At 49.3% G+C, this 27569-nt stretch overlaps 2 protein-coding genes across 2 annotated transcripts in view; one reads left to right on the top strand and one right to left on the bottom strand.

Annotated features, from left to right (window-relative positions):
* Nucleotides 1-27569, top strand: part of LOC144172655 (SH2 domain-containing protein 4A-like) — a 488768-nt gene that overhangs the window by 111581 nt on the left and 349618 nt on the right. The window lies entirely within an intron of this gene.
* LOC144172671 (uncharacterized) lies at nucleotides 4275-5471 on the bottom strand. Its single transcript, XM_077701310.1, has one exon. The coding sequence runs from the start codon at nucleotides 5454-5456 to the stop codon at nucleotides 4275-4277; it is 1182 nt and encodes a 393-aa protein (XP_077557436.1). The 5' UTR covers nucleotides 5457-5471.

Below are 27569 nucleotides of genomic sequence, written 5' to 3'. Positions count from 1 at the left end.
GGCAGAGGAGAGGGCGAATACCTGCTCTCATCATATACGGGCATGGTTCGGTCAACTGCGGAACATGCGCGATTGGCCCAGCGTCATGCATGGGTGTAAACTTGGCACGCTTTGTGAAAACCTACGGGCTCGGATCATGCCATAGCTCGACCGGCTCGACCGCTACCACGCACTTCGCCGAACCACAGAACAGGGCCGAACTGATCCGGCAGTTAGACGAACGTGTAATTCTTTAACATCTGTCTATAACTATCGCTATCTTAAAACATTGCGCGTGTGCTGCAACACATTATGGTTTCGCTGGAAAGTCGGGTTTAGCCAACGTTTCTACAAAAGTTGGGTTTAGCGTCGTGGCGTTATCCGCGGCCTTCGCTTTTTTATCTACACGACAACGCTCGCTCCGTGTAGACGTGTGGGTTCCGGCGCCGCTCTTGACGACCGATGATAACGGCTTGGGCGGCGCTTTGGATGGTGCCGCAATTTTTTAAGTGCGAATGCACTTTATAAGCGACCCCAAACCTTCCACCGCCGGCGGCGGCGGCGGCGGCGTCGGCGGCGGCGGCGTCCGCAGTCCTCCTCTCTATATATAAAAAAAATACAGCATCCGGCGCCAGGTTTCGATCCGAGGACGTTGCGGCCGCAGCGCGACGCTCTACCGACTAAGCCACGGACGCTTTTTTTTTTCTTTATTTCCAGACAAACACCGCTGTTACAAACATAATACACAACAACAAAACAAACCCATTACACTAAGACATAAAATCACTGTTCCACTCTACGGTACAGTGCTGACTACTAAAATATTTTCATTTTTGTTAACTCCTCCATTTGTGACAACCAGTCTGGAACACATTGGCGTGCCTTTTGAACTTCAAGAAAAGAGAATATGGCCTCTCGAAAATACTCATTTACTGGCCGCGCATCAATGTCCGAGTGGCGGACTGCCATTCGGCATCTCCATATACTGTGCAGTCCTAGTAACATTACTAGATCTAGAGGGACGCCATCATCATCAGGTTCAACGGACAAATACCGAATACCATGGGCATCGATTGGCAGATCTTTTTTCAGCGTACGTTGCAGCACGTCCCAGAAGAAGACCCCGTCCCAACAGTCAATGAAAACATGTTCAATGGTTTCCGGTTTGTTGCATAACCAACAGTGTTCACCCCACGGCATAAAAAGGCCTTTTTCTTGCATCCATGTTTTCACAAGGAGTGTCCCGGTGTGTAGTTGAAAGAAAAATGTTTTACATCCCGGTGCAACTGGCATTCTTTTAACCCGTTTTAACACATCTCGACCCGTGCCAGCCGAGTGAGCAATTCTGTACATAGGAACGGGAAAAACAGTGTCACAGAGATCGTTATACAGTCTCTTCCTAGTCACTGCGCTCAAATACTCTAACGAAAACCGTGCGCATAGAAAACGTAACGAGTCCACAACTTCTTTTAGATAGCCACGGATACCACCTGGCATACACAATGTCGTAACAGACAACTCAGGCAAAACCCTGCCTAATCTCACTTGGCAAACGGTGCGCAAAAAGGGATCCTTTACATCCCTCCAAAACAGAAAGCGGTTTGCCAACTGACGTAAAAAGAGATGCGTTAAACCTAACCCCCCTTCCCGTACACGTCGAAAGAGATTTGTACGACTCATCCTCTCCCAGGTTGATCCCCAAACAAAAACTGCGAAAACACGATGTAACTTTTGGACGTTTGCCCGTGAACAGTGGAGTACCTGTAACACGTACCAAAGTTTGCTCGCCATAAAAAGGTTGCAAATCGTTGTGCGAGCGAAAATGGATAAATTGGCGCCCTTCCACTTCTCTGCCTTTTCCTTAAGCTCTACGGCTTGTCTCCTCCAGTAAGGGTCACTGTCAGCATAATACTCTAGGGGAACACCAAGGTACTGTACCGGTGTCGTCACCCACTTTACATTTTGAAATACCACCGGTGTTGAACTCCACTCTCCGTGCCAGATGCCCAGGCACTTGTCCCAGTTTACAGCACATCCACTAACATAACAAAACCATTTAACTGTATTAATGACCCTAGCAATGCTTTGTTGATCTACGCAAAATACAGCGATATCGTCCGCGTATGCTAAAACTTTAATTTCAGCTGCATGAAGTTGAAATCCCTTGACAGTGTCGTTTTTTATTATGCTTAAACATAATGATTCAATATATATGCAAAAGAGGAGGGGGGAAAGAGGACACCCCTGCCTCACGGACCTCTGCACTTCTATACGCCTTCCAACCGCTTTGTTAACGATAAGTCTAGTTGTACAGTTGTTATAAGCCATGCGCACACCCCCTAGAATAACTGATCCGATGTTACTATGTTCCAAAGCCGCCATAAGTCCATCGTGGGGCACACGATCAAACGCCTTTTCTAGGTCTACCTGTAGCATTGCGACGCCTGTATGCGTCACGTCACAAATCTCAAGCACACTCCGTGCCTTGTGTATATTCGTAAAAATTGACCTGCCTTTAATACCACATGTTTGATGCGACCCCACTAAGATGCTAATTACGGTCTGCAACCTTCTAGCCAATATTTTCATTAGTATTTTATAATCAACGTTTGTTAAGCTTATGGGCCGGTACGATGTGACTTGGCGGAGTTTGACAATATCATCTGTTTTGGGAATTAAGATCGTGTGGGAAACCGAAAACGATGGTGGAAGCGTTTCTAACATATACGCTTCTTCAAACACAGCAGTTAACACAGGGGATATGTCATGTTTAAAAGCCTTATAAAAAGCAGCACTCAGGCCATCTGGGCCTGGTGACTTTCCCAGGTTTAAGTTGTCAATAGCTTCCTTAACCTCCTCAACGGTGATAGGGGATTCCATAAGTGACTTTGCTTCATCATCAATTTTTGGCAGGAGTGACACAAATTCACTTTCAAACTTTGCCAGTTCAATAGGGCTTCGAGAAAACAAGGTCCTATAGTGTTCAAAAAAAGCACGTTCAATATCTACTTTTTCACTGCTAATTGTGCCATTATATTCAATTTCCGTTATTTCGTTACGGCGAGCGTATCTTTTTTCCGTCCCCAGCGCTCTCTTGGTGGGCATTTCGCCCGCTATAAATTTTTCCGCTCTCGCTCTGACAAGCGCTGCGTGATACCGCTCCGCATCTATCTGCTCAAGTTTAGCTTTTGTGGCCCGTATCTCTTCTTTAAACGCCCCCGGCGCTCGCCTTTCTTCAGCAACCATCGTCTGCAACATAGTGCGCAACAGGCTTTCTTGCTTTTGTTTCTCCTTTTTAATGGCACTTGCCCTTTCGATTGCTCCCATTTTTATTTCTTGTTTGAAGTGTTCCCATTGAACGCCGTATTTTTCACTGCTGCACTTTTCTATTTTTTCCAAAGAGTTTCTTACTCGTTCCATAAAATTTTAGTCTTCTAAGAGTTTGTCATTTAATTTCCATAAATCCCATGTAAATTTCTTGGTGTTTTCCTTCTTACTACCAAGGCAAAAGCAAACTAAGCAGTGGTCGGAGAACGAAACAGGGGATACGGTATAGTCACAACACGAAGGCAGCAATTCGGCTGAAATGTATGCCCTATCCAAGCGGGCGTGTCTAGCCCCTTGAAAATGTGTAAACTGGACATCTTTTCCGCTGCCAAAACAATCTCCCACGTCTTCCAGACCGAAATCATTCACAATTTCGCATAATAATACAGTGCTTACATCACGATAAGGCGTATTGCTGGTTTTGTCCCATTCCGAGCAAACACAATTAAAGTCACCCAGTAACACTGTATATCGTTCGCTGCTGCAGTATTTTCCTATTTCTTCAAAAAAATCGCGCCTTTCTTGCACTCTAGTTGGTGCATATACACAAATCACTCGCCACTGCTCTGATGATAATGAGAAATCACAAAATACAAAGCGCCCATTTTGGCATGCTGTTACGTTTTCAATCACCACCTCTAACGACTTGCGTATCAGAAGAACACAGCCTGCCGACAGTCCAACAGCGTGGCTAACACATACATAGTAGGGCGTTGTAAAAGGCCGCACCATAACGTCGGTCTGGTCCTCACTTTCGACTTTCGTTTCCTGAATGGCGATGATGTCAAGATCTTTCTCCGTTACAATGCGGTACAGTTGATTTTGTCTCCTCTTAGCTGAGAGTCCTCGTACATTGAGGGTAGCTAATCGAAATGGCTTATGGAAGGACAACATTTAGGGAAACCAGACCGAGCGCATGGCGCTTACCTTAATCTCACGCCGTATGATGTGCGTTGGCCTACACGTGTTCACGTAATCTTAGTGCCGCCTTGTCCAGGCGACAACCCTCCTGGCTTGGCTGCTGCTCGCTGATTCTTTTTTCCCCGTACGGCCTGCCACGGCGCCTCTGGCTTTCGCTGGTTGGGTTCCTCCCCAGCCTCTGGGCCATCTTCATGGCGGCGCTTGTTTGGCTGCACCTCGAAGTCCATTATTGCGCTCTCAGCTCCGGTAGTTTCAACGCTGTCCCCTTCTTGAGCGGCGGCGTCCGCCTCCCGAGAAGAGTCAGCTGCTGGCCCGATGTTCCCCTGCGTCTTCACTGTCTTGCTCGCGTCCATTTCCGTAGTGGCCTTGCCCGTTGCCTTCTGAAGGCTGTCCCCTTTTGAATCACTGGCGTCCGCCTCCAGAGAAGTGTCGGCTGCTGGTCCAATGCTTCCCTGCGTCGTCACTGTCTTGCTCGGTTCCTTTCCCGAAGTGGCCTTGCCCGTTGCCTTCTCGAGGTTAGCGTTCGGGGGTTCAGGCGTTGCGGGCGCCGCTGCACCTTCGGCTTCTTCTTCGTCCATAACGAGGTCACTGTTGTCTCCCTCCAAACCTCGACCCACAGCCCGGGCGTACGAGCGGGTGCAGTCTGCCTGCTCGTGCCCGAAGGTGTGACATTCAGAGCACCTGGGGACCCGGCATTCTCGGCGAATATGACCAGCCCTCTGACACCTGAGACACATTGGGGCTCGTCCAGGCACCGCGACGAGCACAGTGCCGGGGCCCAACCGCAGCTGATGAGGCAACCTGTCCGGAGTGACACCTTCGTGCAAAACGAGGCGCACAATCCGTGTTGTCGACTCGGAGTTCTCAAAGTCCTCGACACGCCACTTATCACTCGTCACCTCCTTCACGTCGCCGTACTCGGAGAATACCTTGCGTATGGTCTCGTTGGTCACGTTGAAGGCGACCCAATGCAGCTTCACCCGGAGTTCGTGCCTTACTGGGTCAACGACGAGGCAGGGGAGTCCTTTCACTTTGAGCGGCCCGCGTTCCAGCAGTTTTTTCTTCGCGTCGTGCGTCCGAAAATTAACGAGCCATACGTGAGACATCTGGAACGCTCCTATGCCACCACCTTCCTTTATAACATCGGCGTCTCTCAACGGTTCTCTGAAGTCGTCAATTCTATACGGTCGACCGCCGACGTCGCAATGCAGAACGACCACACGATTCATCGCTTCTCCGGTGGGCAGGGGGGGGGGGCAGAACAACACGGTAATCCTTTGGCAACGAAGAATACGGTTCACCACGGCCGGCGTCGGCCGTTAACGCAGCTCGCACGGAGCCAACCATCCTGCGTCCGCTCCTTTCGGCAGCCGAAGGACTTGGGAGGGGGACTAAGCCACGGACGCGACGCTGATATCAGTGTTAGTAACGCGCCTTATATCTTTAACGCAGTCCTCCTCTCTATATAAAAAAAACAGCACCCGGCGCCAGGTTTCGATCCGAGGACTTTGCGGCCGCAGCGCGACGCTCTACCGACTAAGCCATGGACGCGACGCTGATACCAGTGTTAGTAACGCGCCTTATATCTTTAACGCATTCAAACTACGTCGTCAGCGGCGTGCGTTGGCGACTCAGCGGCGTTATAGCGGCTTGATAACTGCGTGGTGTACACGTGATACTACAAACCCGATGGAAGAGATGGAAGAGAAGGCGGCGAGGCGGTGGGCTGCGGGGGCCGAGCGCAAGCGCCGCAAGCGGGCCGACAACCGTGCATTCGCACTTTCACATTCTCCCCCTCGGGGAAATGCGGGGGAATTTTTTTTTTAAATTTCCCTCAACCTACCAGGTTTCCCGATTAGGGACTGTACGCGAGATCAATTACAATATTTTCGTCTGCGAAATTGTCTCCTTTGAGTGCCGATGTCTGCACTCTACATACACAGATTATCTATTGCCCTCTATTTGCCGCCTCTAATAACTCCACGTCTGACATTTGCGTTCACTTCGGAGGCGCCTGCCGCCAGCTTTCTCTCTCCTTTTCTTCTGAGTGGGAAGGGGGGGAGACTGATTTGCGTCTTTTCGTATACGAGTCGTGCTGACAATGCAAGATTATTTCTAAATTCTGAGCAAAAAGAACTCATCCGTTGTTCACCATTCTACTTCATAGTTTTCTAGCGCAGATTAGACGCGCGCGCGCGCGCACGCACGCACGCACGCAAGCACGCACGCACGCACGCACACACACACACACACACACACACACACACACACACACACACACACACACACACACACACACACACACACACACACACACACACACACACACACACACACACACACATGCACGCACGCGCGCGCGCGTGCACATAGAAACACACATGCATACATTCCCATACATACATACATACATACATACATACATACATACATACATACATACATACATACATACATACATACATACAGTCAAAGCCGGTTATAGCGAACTGCAATATGCGCAGCGATTACTCCGATCTATCCAATAGTTCGATATAGCCGAACCCGCATATAACGAGTTTATTGTTACGAGTTCGCAATCCGCGAGAACCCCCCTCCTCACCTCCGCCATACCGGCATGCAGAAACGAACACAGTAAAGTAGGCAATACCATACCCAAAACAATCCATTTATGGCAAGTAATAAAGCTACTTCGCTCCTTAACGGCCTACACTCTTAGGCAAAAAGGACTAAAAGTTCGTCCTTTCGGGGACTAACGGCCTCTGCCACAATCATTAGTCCCTTTGGGGCCTAACTGCGAGGGGACGAACGGTTAGTCCCCCACCCGGATGGTCCGTACCGATACTCCCCAAGGACGAACTGCGTAGAGTGCAGAAAAAAGAAAAAAACGCCAGCACCGGCAGGGATCGAACCCCTGACGCCCGGAATTACACACAAGGAACCCGATGCGCTATCCGCTAGACCACGCCGCCGGGTGGTTTGTGCGGCAGATAATATTCAGGTGTACAGCGTGTAGTTCTGTGCATAACGCAACAGATTCATTGAAACTGGTGCCCGAATTTCTATCTGTGCAAGCGAACGTGACCGCGTTTTGCGCCTTGCGCTTAGCGCTTTGCTAGGTTTAGGGACTATTGCTCAGTTCGATTCGAAGTAGAGCCTCACAACCATAGTTTTTTCGTAAATAACAATCAACTCGTCGTCGCCTAGTTTAGAGGGGTAGCTGGGCGATCGGACGACTCACTTGTTTCCGCACAAATTAGCGCAAGCTAAGTGCTTTCTTAGTGTTCGATTCATATGTTAAGTGCTCTATGTAACGTATGTGAAAGGTTTCGTCTGTGTGAGTGTCAGAATAAGGAAACATGCCATATTTTCCTGCATCGGCGAAAGCGAATTTGGTGTTGCTTAGCCTGAATTCTTCAAATTCGCGTCGCTAGACGATTGCGACTGCGAAATGCAAGCGGGTTTTACAGCAGTTGCAGCATTGTCATAGCTTTGGTGCCCAAGGCAATTATGTACCGAGTGTAAAAGATAACTTCGAGACGCTTACCTGTAGCGAGCATTTTTGTTTTGCAGTTGTCATCAGCAACATGCGTTTTTTTCTAGTCTGTTAAACATATACATATTCATTACTCTCAGGAATCCACTTTGGCTACTGTCACTAATTTTTGAGTTACTGTTAAGGCGCTTGAAAGCTTTCATTGGCCGTTATTATCTCGCACGAATCGAATGCAACACAGCGTATCAACATAACCTCGCCGAGAAGCGTATGACAATCGCGCTTCGCCGCTCCTTGCCATTACCCGCCGCTCTACTAACCCTAGGCGATTTTCTTATACGCCTCGAGCGCGGCCTGTAGGGGCGCCACTGAAATCCCCCTAGCGGCCCGTTTCGAAAGCAGGAGCGGGAGTCGCCGGCCCGCTCCCCCCTGTCGCCGTTGCTTTTGGGGCTCGTTCAAGACAGCGATTTACCGTTTGTCCGCGTTCGAAATACCGAATAACGTGGAGAAGGCACTCTGTTTGCAAGCCTGGTGGGTTCACGAGAGTATAAACGTTTATGACGCGATCTTAGAAAGATCTATATGAGCGCCGGGCGTGTGTCACAGACCAGCGTCCCGAAGCGAGCATTTGCATGCAGCTGATTGCAATTCCGCTGCCCTGAAATTTAGTGGCAGTGTCTCTGTAAGCAGTGTTTCCTCCGATGGTCATGTTGCGGCCATACACACTATGATGTAAATCGACTTTGTGCACTACAAAATCTAGCGGAGCACTCATACCTGACAGCACGCAAGTTACGCCTGCCAATATCACATATCAGATATTGTTCAGTACCCAGAACAACCCAATGCGGCATAAATTTCGCAAACATTGTACCAAAGAAGTACGATGGATAACGCAAAATTACACTCCGGAGTCAGCACACGACGACAAATTTAATGCTGGGTCGTCTTGTCCCGAGGTGAGCGCTCGCAAAGATTCATCTGTTACATTTATCCTCCACGAGAAGCGCGAAGATGGGCTTATAGAGTAATCCGCGTCCGTGACCAAACTCTTCTTCGAAACATCGTCATATGACACAGGGAGACTGCAGAATCTAGCATAAACCGAAATCAGAGACTCTTATCAGATACGACACTCTTCAAACGAGCCCGTGTGTACGCGGATTTCGGCGCGCGTTAAGGACCTTCAGGTGGTCAAAATTAATCCGGAGCCCTCCACTACGGCGTGCCTCATCGTCTCCGTTGCGTCGGCGTGTTAAACCCTGCAATCAATCAATCAACTCTTTCAACGACACCTCGTATTTCTTGTGAACTGCCTACCCTGTATTCTTCGAAAAATGCGTCCGCCGAGTGATCAGCCGATCGTTGAAGGCGAAAAACAAACGAAAAGTGAACACGCAGCTTGTGTGTGTGATTACTAAAACGTTCATTCGTTGATTTCGTTCCGCATTTGTAAACAAACGATAGTTGAGCGCCCTCCTCCCCCCCCCCCCATGTCTAGCGAAATATCAGTGCATTTCGCATCGAGTTGGTCTGGTAAATACTACCTTGCTCAAACAAACGTCTTTAGCATTTGAGAAGCTGCTCTCGGTTTTTTTTTTTTTTTCATTCCCGTACGACTATTCTATTTATTCCTGACTTGCAGACCATTCATTTTCCCGTGGTTTCATTAACATATACCTTGGTTCTTACTATACGGCATGAGTGGGCACATATCTGACAATGCACAGCCTTTGAGTGTACTTAACATTTTCGCGTGGCTTATATTCCCATAAAAGGCACAAGTTTTTGTCAGCTATTGGGTTATCACATCCCCGAAATATATTTTTCTACGACGTACATATTCGAAGCAAAGCCGCATTTGTTGTTTGCGCTGCAAAACGAACCAACCTCTTACAGTGCCAATGTCAGGTCTAAACGAAGTGACAATAAATAGAATTCACTTGTGCTGACGTGTTCGAAGGCGACAGCGGTGATATGCTGCTGCCGTCGCCGACGACCGCAAGAGCGGCCAAGAAGCGCGCAGAACCGCCTCCCCGGGTAGCTCTTGTTGGCGTTCGAGCGCTCTACCAAGACGCAGCTGCTTTTTAAAGCGCCCTAAACGTTCAGTTAGCTTACAGACGTCACCATAACAAGTTATTTAGTGCGCGGAAAGGCAAAGAGAAGCGAAAGAGAACCAAAACACTGCATGACCACCTATCAGCCACGCAGCGCTAATCCCGCAAACGCCGCGGAGAAGCGGCGGCAGGCGGCGCAGCGATCGCGAATCTCGAGGCGTATAACTAACTTAAATATTTTCTCCCGTGGCACCATCTAAAGCACCCAGTGACTGCAATGCCTTGGGTTTTGTAAATATAAAACTGTTCGCAGACATATGCGCGAAAGGGCAACTACGACGCCATTAGGGGATTAACGACGCAGCAAAGAGACTAACTGCATGCGTTTCGTCTTCCCGTTACTCCTTATAGATCGGTGGGGACGAACAGTTAGTCCGAATTTATGCACACGGCACGTACTCTGCCGCAGATACTCCCTTTGAAGATGAACGGTCGCCCGCGAAGACTAACGGCTGTATTTTAGTCCCTATTTTAGTCCTTTTTGCCTAAGAGTGTACTTTGCAAAAAAGCGGTGATTTTTGTTTTCAATATTGTTTTGGCGGCGTCAACTAGAACACCATTCTCTAAACGAAACATTGCACCAGTTGGAGTCCGCGTCCCTCAATATCGAAGAATTATTGGCGGAACACATCCGACAACCGAAAGCGCTTCATTAGGCGTCGGACGGCTTTCACTCGCGACATACTACGCCTCTTCGGTGCTTTTCAGAAGCACCAGCTACCATGACATCGGTGACAATGGTCCACCTCCGAGGGGCTGACAGTTACGGAAACGTCGTCGTCGGAACTCAGGAAATCCTCGAAGGACAGTTCTTTCGGCACAGCATCGGGAACGTTGGCGAGCTCTTCCCACAGTTCACCAATGCTGCCGTCTTGGTCCGGACTCGCTAACTGGGCGGAGGAGGAGGAGGAGGAAAACTTTATTGGTGGCAAAAAAAAATAGATCTTCGTCTTCCCAAGTGAGAGGAGCCTTCATTCCAGAGCCCCTGTAGCTTTGGCTGTCGCCCGGGCCCTCTCGACCAGTCTGCGCTGATCTTCCAGGGTCGAGCTGGACAGCACGGCTTCCCACTAATCAGTCGTTGGATTGTCATTTACGGGCACTATCTTAGTTTCGGGACAGGCCCATGTGACGTGGTAAAGAGTAGCTTTTTCTCGCCCGCATAGTGGGCGTTGATTTGGCGGATGGAGTGCAGGGTACATCGAGTGGAGGAGGCTGAGATGTGGGTATGTGTTCGTCTGCAGCAGGCGCCATTCTACTGCCTGATTGATTGATTGATTGTAGGGTTTAACGCGCCGACGCAACGCAGGCGATGAGGCGCGCCGTAGTGGAGGGCTCCGGATTAATTTTGACCACCTGGGGATCTTTAACGTGCGCCAAAATCTCGTACACACGGGCGTTTTTGCTCTTCGCCTCCATCAGAAAAGCGGCCGCCGCGGCCGGGAATCGAGCCCGCGACCTCGTGCTCAGCAGCGCAACGCCTTAGCCACTGAGCCACCGCGGCGGGTGCCATTCTACTTCCCCTCTTTGGTTAGGGGTTTGTGCGGCGGAGAGAGCGGCGACTTAAACGCTGATGTTGCAGAATATCCTCATATGTCAAAGGGATTGGCGCTGGAACTGTGGACTGGTCCCCTGAGGTGGCGGGGCGCGGATTATCCGGGCTGATGCATCCGCTCGTTCGTTCCCGTCCACAGCGCTGTGTCTGGTGTCCAGATTACTGAAGTTGTGGGGAGTTGACTGGACGAATGTTTGGTCAGTATTTGGTGGGCGATTTTAGATATTCGGCCTTCGCTAAAGCTGCGACAGGCTGGTTGTGAGTAGGATACTACTGTTAAGTGTTTGGCTCGCAGGGCTAACGTGATGGCTAGTGCTATTGCCGTTTCCTCTGCTTCTAAAGGGCGTGGTGTACTCACTGTCGCGGTCGCTCGTTATCGCATGTCCTCATCAATAACGCTGATGACCATAGCGGGCCTCCCTGGGTAGCTGGCTGCGTCGGTGTACCGCACGTCTTTCGATTTTTGATATTTGATTTGGAGAGCGCGGATGCGGGCTTCTCGTCTCCCCTGGTTGTATTCAGGGTGCATGTTTTTAGGTATAGGTCTTGCGTGGATTTTGTCGCGATACATGTGTGGGAGTGTCATCGTGTGGTTATGGCCTGTAGTTTGTGTTGGATACCCTAAGCGTTCTAGAACCTGCCTGCCCGTCGGGGTCAGCTGGAGTCTTTCTGGTTGGCTGACGAGGTGTGCAGCAACGTGTTCTTCTACCGTGTTGTGGACGCCGAGAGCCAGTAGCTTGAGTGTCGAGGTGGTGGGTGGAAGATTTAGGGCTCTCTTGTAGGCTTGCCGGACGAGGGATTCTAATTGCTCCTGTTGTCGCCAGTTTATTGTGATGTAGGCTACGGTGTAAGTTACCCGGCTGATGACGAGTGCTTGTGCTAGACAGATGGTATCGTCTTCTTTAAGGCCATGGCGCCTGTTCGCGATTCGGCTCATGATGCGGATGACTTGATTTGTGGTGTGCTTGAGTCGTTGAAGTGCGTGCGATCCGCCGCCATCTTGTTGAAGATAGAGTCCGAGGATCCTGATAGTCTGTACCAGTGTTGCGGAATGGGCATCTCCATTGCATTCCAATTCCATTCCGAGGAATTAGAACTTGCCGTGATTACATTCCTTTCAATTCCTCGGAATTACAGAATTGTGCCCATTCCCATTCCTGGAATGGCCGGGCAGTTCACTTCCGTTCCTTTAATTACTCAACGTAAAAACTGCCTCAGGTGTTCTATCGAGCTATCGAGGAACGCAACATGAATCTAACCTTATCATACGCGTTGAAAGCTGTAACAGTATGCAAATTGTACCACTTGTCACCGATATGGGAGGTGGTAGCAGCTTGTTACGTATATCGTGCAGAACAACTATCCTTCTAATGCAAACAATTACCATCCCTTCCTAACAAAAGTAGAGAGAAGTGCGAAAGCTAAAAGTTCATCTAAATTTCGCTGAAAGTGCATTCAACCGATCGCCAAACATTCAGACACCCAAATCGCAGGCTAACAACGAACCCATGCGACGATTTCTCGCGCGCAAGTAACGCATCTACGAACGATCTAGATGTACACCGTTACGTGGTTTATGACAAAGATATACTTTTGCACTGTGTCTTCAGGATCGACGGGTGTGAAGTATTATTTAAAACTGTTCTTTTTCGCGATTTTCAAGTAACTTTTTTGACACAATGGAAGTCCGGTTTCAGAGAGAGAGAGATAGGAAGACTTTATTTGCGGTCCCCGGTTTCACGCACGCGCCGTGCGTCCAGAGATGTTATCAGAGCTTTTCGGTACAGCAACCGGTATATATAGAAATGTATTAGTTTTTTTGGCAGAACGCCATCGGTCCACTAAGAAAGCTTTCGCGCCAAAGAGTATAATAAGTAGCTGGATCCCGCTACTCATTTTGGTGTTTGCATGTTCGCATGTTTTAGCGGTTTGTTCTTGCGCGACGCGGGGTGAAGCAGCTATTACGTTATTGTCCATTTCGTTGCACAGTCTGTCGCGTGCTACCTTGCTATCTTCTTTGAGTACCGTCATACCACCATGATTAGTATGCTGTGGATAACTCATAGGCATGTCACGCGGAGCTTTCTCATATGTACACGCATTCTAAATGCTTACTTGAATGATTTCAATTGAATTTACAGCATTGAGCACTAATGCTACTGTTCCAACGCGATAGACGGGAAGGCAACATCACGGAACACCGTTAACAGTTTCGCATTCACTGTAGCAAAGTCGCCACCGCTTCTACGTTGACCTCCATTTCGCTTGTTTATTGCCCTGCCACTCCGTTCAATACACGGCATTATTTATGACCCCCTCATTTAAAGTGACACAGCCATATCGTGACGAGAGCCCTGGCAAAATAACGAAGTATGGTCAGGCAGTTTGTTTCCGTGAACCCGCAACCAATATGCACGAGGACCTGATCAAAATTTTGAAATGAGGCCTCCCTACCTGAATAGTGCTGATGCTCGAACTACCACGCCGACGACTAAGGCTTCAGTAGTCAGGTACGTTTGTACCGCGGGTGCAAATGCCACGTGCACAGAAACACAGCAACCAAACCGTGAGCCAGTTTGGAACAACTGGAGGAGAAGGCCGAACTTCCGCATCGAAGCAAAGCACGGTGTCGCACTGCTGAGAGCTGTCAAAGCACTCGCTAACAATGACGGTGCTGGAGCCGGAAATGTAGGAACAAACGCCCTTTGGCAGCCGTATCTTCTGCATTATCGTATTTAATATGTAATGCAATCGTATATCCCAGCTGCCCACTACCGTAGGTAGAAAGCTCAGTAACACATCCGAAGCTTGCTTCTGATGCATAAGTCGGGTGCCGGGCACACCGGGCCCTCACCCACAATTTTCTTTTTGCTTCCTCGGTTTTGATTTGCTGGAGCGTCGGGGCCGCACTGCAACAGATGGACAGAGGGTCCACAGGTTGGCGCAGTATTCCCGGGAGATGCCTACCAGGTCGGCTTACAAGCTACAACGCTCTTCATTGCGCGCCGGGCACGGAGGGTGGGAGGAAAGCGCCAAGGAGACTCGTTGTTTCATGCATATGCACGAACGCTTTGTATTGCTAGCTCCGAGATTTCGCAGCATCATCTTGCTGTGAGAAACACAGCGTCTTCGAATGCGCGCTGTTAGTATCCCCCCCCCCCCCCCACCTGCTTCTCAAGGATATCCTCCCCTGCTGGCCTGGGCACACTGCGCCAACAAGTGACACGATGGTCTGCCATCGGCGCCACGGACGGTTGTACAGAGAAAGGTATGCCTCAAAAAGTATGCAAAAGCAAGAAGGGCCGACCTAACGTCGTCACCGGCCCGGCGGTCAGACGCGCTTGCGCTGCTCGAAGTTCAGTTTCACAAGCGCTGACGCACGCTGTGCATGTTTGGTTACTTAAGATGCCGGGTGTGCGTTCTCGTTTTCTTCGCCGGTGCTCCATTTGAGATATACCGATGCAGTCGTCGTTAGAGACTAGTTAAGTAGCCAGAAGGTGCCAGCGATGGTGACGTCGTCGTCTAAAAATCACCATTCCATTCCCATTCCATTCCGGGAAAAATGCGCTAAATTCTATTCCCATTCCATTCCACAAACCGTTGTCCTCTTTACAAACCCATTCCATTCCAACACCTCAAAAAGGTGGAATGATTTCGGAGTGATTCCAATTCCGGAGTGGCAACTCCGCAACACTGGTCCCCTATGCCGACCATGGCGGTATGATTGCGGAGGAAGGCGCTGATGTACGCGAAAGTACGTTGCCCGCAGCTAATGTCGCTGAGGTTTCTCAGTATGGTTTTGTTGCTGACGTTATCAAATTCAGCCTTGAGGTGTAATGCCAGGATGGCTTTGGTGCTGTAGGGAGAGATCTGCTGCGTAATTTCTTTGTGGAGTTGGAGGAAAATATCTTGTGTGCTAAGGTGAGGATGAAAACCAAACATTATTTGTGGCAAAAAGTTATTGTTTTCTATGTAAGGCTGAAGTATGTTTAGGACAACGTGCTCGAACAGTTTGCCTATGCAAGAGGTTAGGGAAATAGGCCGCAGGTTTTCCAGCTTGGGTGGCTTGCCTGGCTTGGTAATCAGGACGATATCAGCGTGAGTCCATTCTCTTGGCAGTGTGCCTTCTTTCCAGTGGTGGTTGAAATAAGTTGTAAGGGCCTGTATGGAGGTATCGTCTAAGTTTCGGAGTATGCGGTTCGTGATCTTATCTGCTCCCGGTGTGGTGTTATTGGTGAGGGCCGTAACCGCCTGCTTGACTTCAGAGAGGGTGATTGGTCTGTCCAGGTCTTCGTTGGGGTCGCCTCTGTACTCCACTGGCTTGTCCGACGGTTGTTGTTGCCCTATATATTTCTCCCGTAGAGCATCAAGGATGTCTTGGTTGGTTCCTGGGTGTTGGTGCATGATTTTCTTGATGGTGTTTTGCGTAGCTGATCGGCTTTTTATAGGGTCCAGGAAATTTCGCAATAGCGCCCAGGTTTTTGCACTACCTAACGTGTCTTGGAGATTGTTGCAGAGTTCGTTCCAGTTTTGCCGCATGAGTTCCGCTGCGTACTTGGCGGCGTCTTCCGTAATTTTTGCTATTCGAATTTTGAGTCTCCTATTCAGTTTCTGTCGGCGCCATCTCCTGAGCATACTTCTTCAGGCTTGACAGAGGTGAAGTAAATGAGGGTCGAAGGCTGGTTTTTCTTCGGATGAAGTCAGCTCCTTGGATTGGGTGGATACGTCTTCGTGCAGATCACGAACCCATTGTTCTATGTTGGTAATCTCTGAAGAGCGGTTGTTTTCTCTCTCCTTTCGAACTGCATCCCAGTTGACGAGGCGTGTTTTCTTTACGGGATGGTTCTTGCACGTGAGAGGGACTGTGGTGACGAGAATACAATGGTCGCTCCCAAGTGTCTCTTCAGAGTTGTGCCATTCTGCCCTTGAGAGGTTTTTCGTCATCGTCAGGTCGGGACAGGTGTCTCGTGTTATGCTGTTACCAATTCTTGTTGGGTAGTTAGGATCCATGTAAAGGGTCGCGCCTTGTCGATGGATGAGTTCCCATAGCTTGTTTCCTTTTGTGGTTGCTTTGCCGTATCCCCAGGCCGGGTGTGGCGCATTAAAATCTCCCTGGATGACCTCACCGTTTCTCTTGACCAGTTTCAGGGTTGTAGCGAATAGGTAATCGAAGTCCTCTTTCTTGCGCTCAGAGGACTATATAAGTTCACTACAAAAAGACTAGCCTGACCCTTTTTGGCGGGCAGGATCTCTATAAGGATGTGATCAATATCACTGCCATCTATTGTATGTTGAATGACTGTAAGGTATCTTGCGACAAGCGTGGCTATTCTACTATTTTGGGATGCTGTTGTGTGGGTGCTATAGCCTGGTTGTGATGGTGTAGATCCAGTTTCTTGTATGGCTATTACGTATCGGTGGTCATCTACGTTTCGTATGTATTGGTGTAAAGCGCCGCTTTTCTGTTTACATGCGGCAGTTACACTGACAGATTGCTAGGTTGTTACTGCTTGGCTGAATTGGCTTATTCATAATCATCCGTTGTGTCAGGAGGCAGAGGCAGTGTTTCTGGGCTAACGGCAAGTTTTACTTTCTTGCGGTTGCCTTGATCATCCTCGTTTGGCTCAAGGGTAGTTTGTTTTAGGTTAGTTTGTTGCATATGCTGCCATAGTTTTTTCATGTTTTCTTCGTTTAGGGTGCTCTGTTGTTGCAGTTGCTGTGTTTGCATCACTATTTCCTTAACTTGCTGCTGAACCTGCATGATGACTTCGGAGAGGCCAGCTATTGTTCGTTTTAATGTTGTTACGGGTTCTGCAAGAGCTGGTGTGGGACAGGGGTCACTCATGGGTTGGGGTGTTGTTTCGGTTTCGATTTGTGTGTGGGTTTGAGGCGAAGGGATTGAATTTTTGGTAATTAGCAATGCTTTCAGTTGTCTGTTTTTCTCTCTTAGCTGTTGGTTTTCTGCTCTTAATTCTCTGAGTTGACCTATTATTTCGGCTAGTTGCTGGTTAATGTCGGTGGTCTGTTGAGATGAGGATTGGGTCGGTTTGTTCTGATTGTTTTGTGGGAAGAGCCGTGCTGACCAGCTCACCTTGCCATTTCCGTGGCGTTGACCGGATCCGCTCAGCTCCATGGTAGCTGGTTGCTGTTGGGCAGGCTGCCTTTTGGAACTGGACCGATGGCTCGCTCCGGCTCCGGCAGGTCCTCGGGATAAGGATCGTGACAGGTCATTGTTGAAGGTGTCTCTTCGGCTTTGGTGTTGGCTCGTCTGAGGAACTGGGCGGGTTCCGTCGGGAGTCCCACGCGTCGAAAACAGTTTCGGAAATTGTCGGGCGTCACGTTCCTCCGTGCGAGGCGCAACGTCTCAGTCGCGGCTCTTGCTCCGAGGTTGCCGCCAATCCACATCTCAATCACCGCTAGCTGGCCGAGCGCCAGCGCAAAGACCTCCCATGATAGTTACGTTTTTTGAATCACGGACTGAACGCGAGTCGGCGTCGTCTTTACGACCGACGCATTATACGCAGAACCACTGAAGCAAAGGGCAGTACGTTCCAAGCGCAAAATCAATTGGAAATTGCCGGTTCATGTGAAAGCCTCGTTGTTCTTTTCCTGCGATCTTGTTTTTGCATGCCTACGCGCTCGTTCATTAACGACTAAAGTCATGCTCGCAAACACGTACGCATGCACACACGAACAAGTAGGTACTACACAAAATGGAAAGAACTACGTCAAGATCAATAGCCATGAAAGAAATGTATACGGCCGGTGTCTGCTTTGCTTCCAGTGCTGTTACATGCTTAATTTTATTTTAAAAAAGATGTGTTTAATTGCTTGAAGATACATTTGAGCTTTGAGGAGTTCCGGGTGTAAGAATCCAACACCTTTTTTAACGTGAATCCGATGCCACAGCTTTTGTTTCCAACAGAAAAGCAGACATTGATCCCGTAAATAGAACTCGCGATCCCGTGATCTTGACGCAGCATTAAGCAAGATGTCGCTGGTGAGGTTTTGACTGGGGGCGTACCGCGGCCTTTGGCACCACGGTTTTCCGGGTAGATTCACGCAAGAGGCTTGGTACCTCACCGTTTAAGTGTGGTAGGGATCCTATATAGCAATAACAAACAATAACAAAAACCAATTACCAAATTCATGTTTAATCGTTCGGTTCAACGCCGAACGACGATGACGCCGCTACAATGACGCCGGTACAACGAAGCTAGCGGCCTGTAAAGGGTGCACATCTACGGAGGGAGTATGGTTACAGCCCCACCTTATACTTTTATCCATTGCCGCCTCTCTTCCGAGTCAAGTATTTCCTCGCCACGCGCGGCGTCTCTCTCCCACCTGTGGAGCGGCCTGTAAAGGGTGACCCTGCACACAGGGTCTTCTCGCGGAGAAGCAACCTTTGGTACTAAAGAGTACGTTATACTATATTCTATATTTTAACACGAACGTGTTTTATGCCGGTATACACTAAGATTTCACTGACGTCATATCCGTCAGGGAAATGACGCCAGCACACGTTTGCCGAAGTGACCCGCCAGCAGGACGTCGCTCGCCAAGCACACCCACAAGACAGCCACCGACCCGCAAATCATGCTCAGCTGCAGATTTCGCTGCTCATTTCACTTTCGTGTTTTACGTATTCGTATGACACAGGAATCAACCCCAGTTTTTTTAAAGCTGGCTTTCCCACGTTGCGTGTTGCACAGTGAGGCATGGTCATCTACGGAGGGACACAGCAAACCCCGATAGCTGACCTCTAACATAGTAAATCCCACCGTGGCGTCAGCTTCGCTTGACTTCCCTCTTCACAGCGTTCACTGAAAGGGCCAGTTTTGGGGCCACAGCTACGGTACTTATACATTGAGCACTGGACACGAAATGGCGTGCCTGCTTTGACAACAAATTTGATCTGAACAGAGAACCGCGCCTAATTGGCATACGAAAATTGCTGCGAGAATGCTCGCAATGCTGATACTGTTCACGGCGCCGCTCAGAGGACGTTGCGGCCAACGAAACGAATTGTGCGAATGTCGAGTGCCACGCAGGGATTGTCAGACATGCCCTGCATGACTACTGTTATCTGTCAGTGTCAAAGCACAGGCTAAATTTCTTAGTTACACTGTATTCTGTCCCCGCTATTCACAGCTTTTGCTCAGTTGGTGGTATGACGCTTGGCTGCGTGGTTACATTTCGTCGCGGACTTTTGATTAAGGTGTTAGAGAAATAGTGTAACCAGTGTCTTTCTGAGCTTCAAGTCATAGGCGCATTCGCGAAAATGAGTTCTTAATTATGTGTGAGACGATCGCTCCCTCTCATCGTGAATATACGTCCAAGAATAGCGCTATCTGGACTATACCTTATAAATATGCTCAAATGAAAACGATGTTTGGTATACCCGACTGCACTTAAACTTCCGTACCTGCATTCATGTACCATAGTTGCAGGCTTTTACAGTTGCTTTCAAACCAACAGCAGGACAGTTTTTCTTTGAGCTCATCGAGGAGAGTGTGCTTTCACATCGCATTCCGCATTTTCCAAATTTCGCATGGTATTACGCATTCCTCACTCTCCCGCAGACGAGTGACGACGCCTTTGTAGGAGCGCAGCATCACTGGGTGACAGACTGAAGCCTTAGTGCGAATAATGTCAATGCTTGGATTCCCCACTCGGCGCAGGTAGCCACGCGTTCGCGTAAATACTGCATGTGTAGCTCATAAAGTGACTGCATGTGGCTCACATTCGTCGTGTCACTGTCAGCGAATTGGGATTTTCATGCCACAACGCCACTTACCCCGGCTCTTCTGCGACACGAGTTCAACTACACTGTCGCGTTAAAATAATGGCCTTGAGAGTGTTGTGGTTCGCTGCAGGTTCAATCCTCATGCAAGTGTCAAGCTTTTCTCTTCTTTTCCAACCTCTCACGATATGGGCCTCCTTCTGCCGTGCAACTGAGCCGGCATTGAGGCCGCGCTCAACTGCTACGTGCACTGCGCTACGGCGGCAACTGTTACGTAGAACGTGTACGCGTTCGTGTAATTAGAATCCCTGTGCACTCACCTCGTGCTAATCGTACCGCGGCATTTGCGCGGAGACACGTCAGGCGGCCAGGTTCAATAGAGCGAGTCCGCGCCTTTGTGCGACGCCGCCCCGAGGCGAAGAAAACGAAGCGCGCGCTTTCTCACGGAAAGCGGCCGCTGCCGGCCGCCAGCGTCTTCGTATTCACGCGATTAATGTCCGCTCTCCGCGTCGCTCAAGGAGCACGTCGCCTGGTGATGATAGTCGGAAATTGCTTGCCGCTGACTTGCCACCCTCCAGCCTTGCACACCAGGGTCAGAACAGCAGCGTTGTTTGTTACGCAGGCAACGAAAAGGGGGCGAGAAGCACGCTCTTCGAAGATTCCCGCGAAGCGAAAGCGGGTCGTCGGAGGCTGCGAGGACAGCCCGATCCCTTTCCTCCAGTCGTAACCTCTCCCGTGCGGGTAAGGGAGGTCGGGTCGGGTATCGTGCACGCTCTCACCAGCACCGCCAGCCAGGCGGTCAGGTCTGCACCTTACAGTGGCGTAGCCAGGATGAAGGCCCATTGAAGGGCTGACCGGGCTTCAGCCCCCCTCCCCACCTCTGAAAATTGTCCGGCTGGCACCGTGCTGCCTGTTATGCCTTGTACCTCGCCTGGGACCAACGGCTCATATCCTTTGAAAGTCTCGCTATTAGAAACATTATCCTCCACGATAGGCAGATTTGTGCGGCGCTATTTTTCCCTATCTTAGAAAACTGGGCAACAGCGGGTAGAAAAAAAAGCACGCTGTGGCTTGCCGAGCCAGTTCCAGCCTTTATGCTAAACGTCGAAGCACGACGGTCACCAGCCCTGCCACAGGCAGATGGCGGTGACGACATTAACAAAGACTCGATGGCCATCTTTGATCTCGGTCACAACTAAAGCCCTTCCATTGCGTCCACGGCCGCCACACACCTGGGCGTCGGCTGCCCAGGGCAGTATATATTAAGGGCCGTGAGTCACAACAACAGAAACATGCCGCAAGGACAAAAGCGCCCCTGGCTTTGGGAAGCTCCCGCTCGAAGTGCCAACACACAAAGGAGGCCTCTAATTGTAAGTCATATTCTCATATTGATTTATCCTTACATGATTACTGATGTCTTTTGACGATCGAGATTGCATTGTGCCTTAAGCTGTGCGGTCTAGATCAATTATGAATTCTTCAAATAATCACTTCATAATATTTCCACAATGTAACAGTACCTTCGGGTCTGTGAGCCAAAAATTCTGTATCTCATTTTATTTCGAATGCAATATTTGCGTTTGAATTGGTCGTTGAAAGAAGCGCCCACGATGAAGCGGATAGGCAACTTTGAATGAGGGAAAACGTAACTTAGACTCATCTAAATGTCCAAATATTTTATGATGCATGAACTTCGGGAGGGTTACTCTGGGTGTGTCAGGACAGCGTTAGTGTCAGTAAACGAAGAGTTAAAAAATATTTGTACTGTCAGAAATTTTTAAATTTCTTATTTTCGCGTTTACTTAGGTGACCTAAAGGAGCATTGCTAGAACGAGTCCTTACACGAGTTGTTGGACGCCTTATTTATCCCTCCCCCACACCCGCAGTATATTCCTCAGTTCGTAGCGTCATAAACATAAACGACAGAAAGCAAACAAACGAAGTTCCGAGTTTGCTCACAAATTTTATGTCTCATGTACAAATCACAACCGCTGGCTTCACCACCTGCCGAATAAACATAAATTTCTTCTGCAGAGAAGAGCTTCCTTCATTATTTACAGGTCCCCTTTCCAAAAAGGTAAAAAGCAGAGCCGAAACACTAACTGTCCGGGCTTAGAGTGAAGCACGTCACTCTTGCTCACGCAGCGTTTTGATCTTGTCCCAAATCTTGAGAGCAGGGCCCAGGTGGATGTTCATGATTGTCAGCATGTCATCCATCGAGAGTAGAAACAGGGCTGCCCCGTCGATCAAGTGCAATCTAAATGTTTCTGCATAGGCTTCGCAGCCTGGAATGTTCCGAATGCAGTCCGCAACTTCCTGTACTGTCCAGGTCCTTGGATTTTTGCTTCCAGATGCTTCCGCCAGCTTTAATGCTCTTGCTTCCGTCTCCACGGGCGTAGTGCGGGCGGGTGACGAAGGCGGGCTTTGGTATTGCGGAAGCTCGTCTCGTGCTGAGCTGCTAGCCCCCCTGGCCACGTCGTCGGCTACTGTATCAGTCTCAGCATTGTCGTCCATGTACAGTAAAATAATTCGAGAAACAAGTCCCTCTAGGGGCGATTGGTAGTCGACTGGAAATGGTTGAGATGACTCTTGGATGATGTACTCTCCGACGAAATGGGTCAGCACACCGGGAGGGGGGGTATTCAGCTGACACACCTGGCTGTCATGGCCTGGAGAACTTATTACTGACATTTGAGGCCCGGCCGCAGCAGCGTCGGCGTACACGGAGCTCGGTCCCGACTCGTTGTTACGTGAAGCATCGCGAGAGGAGGATGCCGGAGGGGGAGGAGGCTCCTGAGTTAACGCAGGCTCTGTGCAGGCAGCAGTCACTGGCGGAGCGGCGATTCCAGGGAACACAACTCTCGTCGTTGCCTTCCGATGCGGAGTTATGCTCACAGGACTCCCACCGGTTGGTGTCGTGAGTGCGGCTACGAAATGACGAGGAGCAGCCTCGCTCACTCTTGGGACATGCGCCATACCTGAATGCGTGCGTTTTCTTTCGCCGTTTCCCGACATCCGTGTCGCAAACACCGAGGCACACGTTGCAGACCCTGCCGTGGAGTCTTTATGCTCCAAGTAGATATTTACGGCATCCGGCGCAGACTGGGCAGCGTGGGAGGGACCGGAAGCGGAACGGCTGGGTGCGGCCGATGCACGACCGACTGCTTCTTCGATGGCCAGTTGACGTCCATGGTAGGCTTGTGACGCTGCCTCGGGGTTTACATTGTTAGGAGTGCCCACTGCGGGGACCGGCGGGGCCAGGCAGGCTGAAGCGTCATACTGTTCGTTGGCGGTTCGGTGACGGTGGCTCGACACCTCGCTTCCGCCCTGTAGCATCACAACTTGCTGTGGCGTTCCGTGGTTCAGTTGGGCCGTCGGATCCTCGTCGCGTGGCCCTGAACGACCTTGGGGTGGCCTCATCGCGATGGCAGGACGTTTTGGCTACAATTCACGGTGGTTGAGGCGTTGACAGCTGTGTTGAATGTCAATATGTCGGGAAGAACGTACCGTGGAATCGCGCGTGGCTGAATACGAGTAATGACGATGATATCAGGAACCCAGATGTGTGGACGAAAGGTATACTCTGATCATTTAATCTTGATAATGTTTCCTCTATATATGCACAAATTATAAATTTTATAGTGGTTCAGTGAAATTTTCCCGAGTCTATAATTACGCTTGTTTCAATTTTCGCTAGTACGACCAGTTTCGTTTTTGGGTGGAACTTTTTTGAGTGTCTTAATATCATTGGTTGTTTTCCCGGTTTCCACTTCGCGACGCCGGCGTTATTACATGACACCACCTCTTTGGTTGGGTGGTTTCCCCGCAGGCGGTGTTCTGGAATTTGCCCGTTTTGAAAACGACCGTTTCACGTCCGATTTTTCCGATTTTACGTACACCCGGCGGCAAAATAAGCCGGGTCGCGCGAGCTCGTGGCAAGACGCATCGCCGCGACATTTGAGTTCCACTTCAGGTGTCGAGATACCGGTGTGCGCGTGCGCGCCCTACCTCTATTACTTCCCTGTCTTTTGCTTCGCTTTAAACGGCAAAGCTGATAGCATTGAGTGGTTGGCGCAAGGCACAGAGTTTCTTAGTAAGTATACTAGAAAGGAAACTCCACATGGGAATCCATATCGTCATGGGGGGATATAGGAAGACCCCCGCTTCTGGCTTGGGCAGCGATTGGAGTCTTCAGCGTTTTTTTTATTGCTTTCTTTACTATGCATTTACACGTCTACCAACTACGAGGTAGCCAAAATGCTCCCTCTTCTGTGGTAGCCGTGAGCAGCGGAAACTGCGTTATTGGTGAAAGAGCAGGCAGGGCTTGATCGTGTTCCGAACGTTGGCCATGCCGGAGTCGAAGGAACGTATGACTGAACGGGTAATATGCCGCCGCGAAAGTTGTAGCTGACGAAAAAAAAAATAAGCACATATATTTCGACGAAGACCAGATACAACAGATGCGGGCGCATGTCGCCGTCCATATCTTGTCTTTGATCACGACTGTTTCCCGCCACGTTTTCTTTTTTTCTAGAAGTATGAACCAACTCGCTCTGCAACAACTCGTTCAGCAACGAAGCTGGTGGTCGGTGCACCAGTTCACCACGAAGGCGACACTTCATAGGCACGCTCAAAAATATTTACAAGCTTTTGAAACAACCTGTTATTTAAAATAATGGTAAAATAACAAAATGGGAGTCTCTAATGAGTTTCCCCCAAAATATTAACATTGTTGTTAACTAATAGCTTGGCCTGGAGAATAGTAGGGACGACGGTTCCGGCAGAAATACGCTTTACTTGCTTTTGCAAACCTACCGTTGGTATGCTTATGCAAGCGTACGCCAGGAGCGCCTTTACAGCCGCCTCAATGCCGCCTCATTGAGGCGGCTGAAATGGCGCATTAGGTCCACGCTTGCATAAGCATGCCATCGGTAGGTTTGTCGGCGAAGAAAATCACATATCTTGCTCTTCAGTAATTCCAAATCGGCTACGACCTGCTTCCTGTGGAGGTATTTCGGGGGAAGGGGGGGGGGGGCGGGGGGGGCGGGGGAGATTGTTCATTTTTATTAATTTTTCCAGTTCTTGTTTTATTGTGTTCTTTGCGTTTTGAGACCCACGTGACACACAGTCGTCGGTTGCTGCCTGTTGTTATCTGTGCATATGAGGAATAACAGTAATCACACGGGAGATATTTATCTGCGGTGTGTAATGTAATTTCGTGCTGATGTGCGCACGTCTTATATATATATATATATATATATATATATATATATATATATATATATATATATATATATATATATATATATATATATATATATATATCAGAATAGGAAATGGAAATGAGGGGCTCGTTGAAAATAAGACAGAAATAAGGGTTGGCAGTCAAGAAAAACTCGGAAAGCAAAGGGAAGGATATGGTAGGTCATAGAAAGAGATAAAGAATATAGAAAGAAAGAAAGTGGAGAAAAAATGCCCGCCAGGTGGGATCCCAACCCACGAACTCCAGAATACCGGCCTGGTGCGATAACCACTACGCTACCGGCTGGGCCATTTTCCCCCTCCACTTTCTGGGGTATTTATGACAATGTAATTTTTTCCTGTGCTTGGGGGTTGTAGCCAGCGCCACTCCGACTTCTCGGGGTGAAGGGTACCTTCTTTTTAACCCCCGGGCCGTGACTCGAATGTCTACGACATGTCGAGAGTGGTCGACCAGCGTTGAACCCTCTTAAGCTCCCCATGGCACCAAGACTGCCAGAACAGAGGCCCTCGCTATGCGTGTAGCGAATCAGAATATGAAATGAGGGGCTCGTTGAAAATAAGACAGAAATAAGGGTTGGCAGTCAAGAAAACCTCTGAAATCAAAGGGAAGGATATGGTGTGTCATAGAAACAGATAAAGAATATAGAAAGAAAGAAAGTGGAGAAAAAATGCCCGCCAGGTGGGATCCGAACCCACGACCTCCAGAATACCGGTCTGGTGCGATAACCACTACGCTACCGGCGGGGCCATTTTCCCCCTCCACTTTCTGGGGTATGTTTACCCCAGAAAGTGGAGGGGAAAAATGGCCCCGCCGGTAGCGTAAACCCTCTTAAGCTTCCTATGGCACCAAGACTGCCAGAACAGAGGCCCTCGCTATGCATGTAGCGAATATATTGCATATATTGCTATGCATGTAGCATGTAGCGAATTCGCTATATATATATATATATATATATATATATATATATATATATATATATATATATATATATATATATATATATATATATATATATATATATATATATATATATATATGAGCGTTTTTAAGAATAAATTCCAAGTGGAAGTAGCGCTTGTCTTGGTTGTTTATCGTCCCTAGTGTATTTTTTGCGCTTTACGGGTCAGCAATGCAATATCAACTTGCCCACATGAATGAGTTACTTTTCCTTCAGTTAAAGCGGCAAAGCTGATCACAATCATATATGGCGATAGAGGTCACCTTCTTTGTTCGCATGCCTCGCTCGCGCACGCTTGAGGCGGCGAACGGCGAGGGTGAAGTGTGCGTTGCTCGCTCTGCCCGGATCCGACAGATAACAAGTCTTGCCCGTCTCTGTGACGCTGTTGTGCCACATGTATTCCAGTGCTTCTGGTGTTTTCTGCATAAATCATGCGGTTTGTTTCTAACTAAAAATGAGCACACAAAAGCGGAAACGAATTGATGCTAGAAACAATTTATTTTGAATAAAGTGTGAGGAAAGGTCACCTTGCACACGTACGCAAGCAGGTATTGACGGGAAAAAAAACTCGAGCCGCGATCGGCTCAGTCGCGGGTTCTACAAAAAAGAACAAAGGAAATAAAGGTTGCAATACGGGGAGGATTGACTGACACAGACACAGACCAAACTTTTCTCGTTCAGCCAGCCAAACAAACACTATACCCCTTAAAACTAAGATATCCAAATCTTATTGCAGTGCGTCCTTTGTCAGGGCAAGGCAGATAGAGCAAAGCACGCTTCACCCTCGCCGTCCGCCGCGGAAGCGTGCGCAAGAGAGATGTGCTGAGCAAAAATGTGACGGACAGTGACGACGACCCCGCCGTGGCTTGCGGCCGCTGCGGGAAGCGACCAACGGGAACAACAGACACGGGCCGTCCAGTGGATTTCGGCCGCCCTCGAAAAGCAGCGCCCGAGCGAACGCGCCACTTGCTCGCTACCAGCCCAGCACAGGGGCAGGCGCGGGTGCCAGAAGGCGGGAGTAGTGAGGGCTGCTCGCCGAGTAAAGGACACCCCGCCGAGATGATGTGTGGCCGCATCGCGATGACCCTCCCCTCGTGGGGCTAGGATAGTCGTCCGCCGGATGATCGAATAAAGTCTTTTCACTCACTCACTCACTCACCCCTTGCGCCGAGCGCTCAATGCTGTCAGCTTTGCCGTTTCAAGCGAAGCAAAA

Source organism: Haemaphysalis longicornis, unplaced genomic scaffold (assembly GCF_048455015.1).
Source record: "Haemaphysalis longicornis isolate Haplotype H1 unplaced genomic scaffold, Haemaphysalis longicornis Haplotype H1 scaffold_25, whole genome shotgun sequence".
Taxonomy (NCBI): Eukaryota; Metazoa; Arthropoda; class Arachnida; order Ixodida; family Ixodidae; genus Haemaphysalis; species Haemaphysalis longicornis.
This window is presented reverse-complemented; position numbering and strand designations above follow the sequence as displayed.

Bases quoted from the DNA above. Each gene is read 5' to 3' on its own strand.
- LOC144172671 (XM_077701310.1), bottom strand. From the start codon at position 5,456: ATGAATCGTGTGGTCGTTCTGCATTGCGACGTCGGCGGTCGACCGTAT.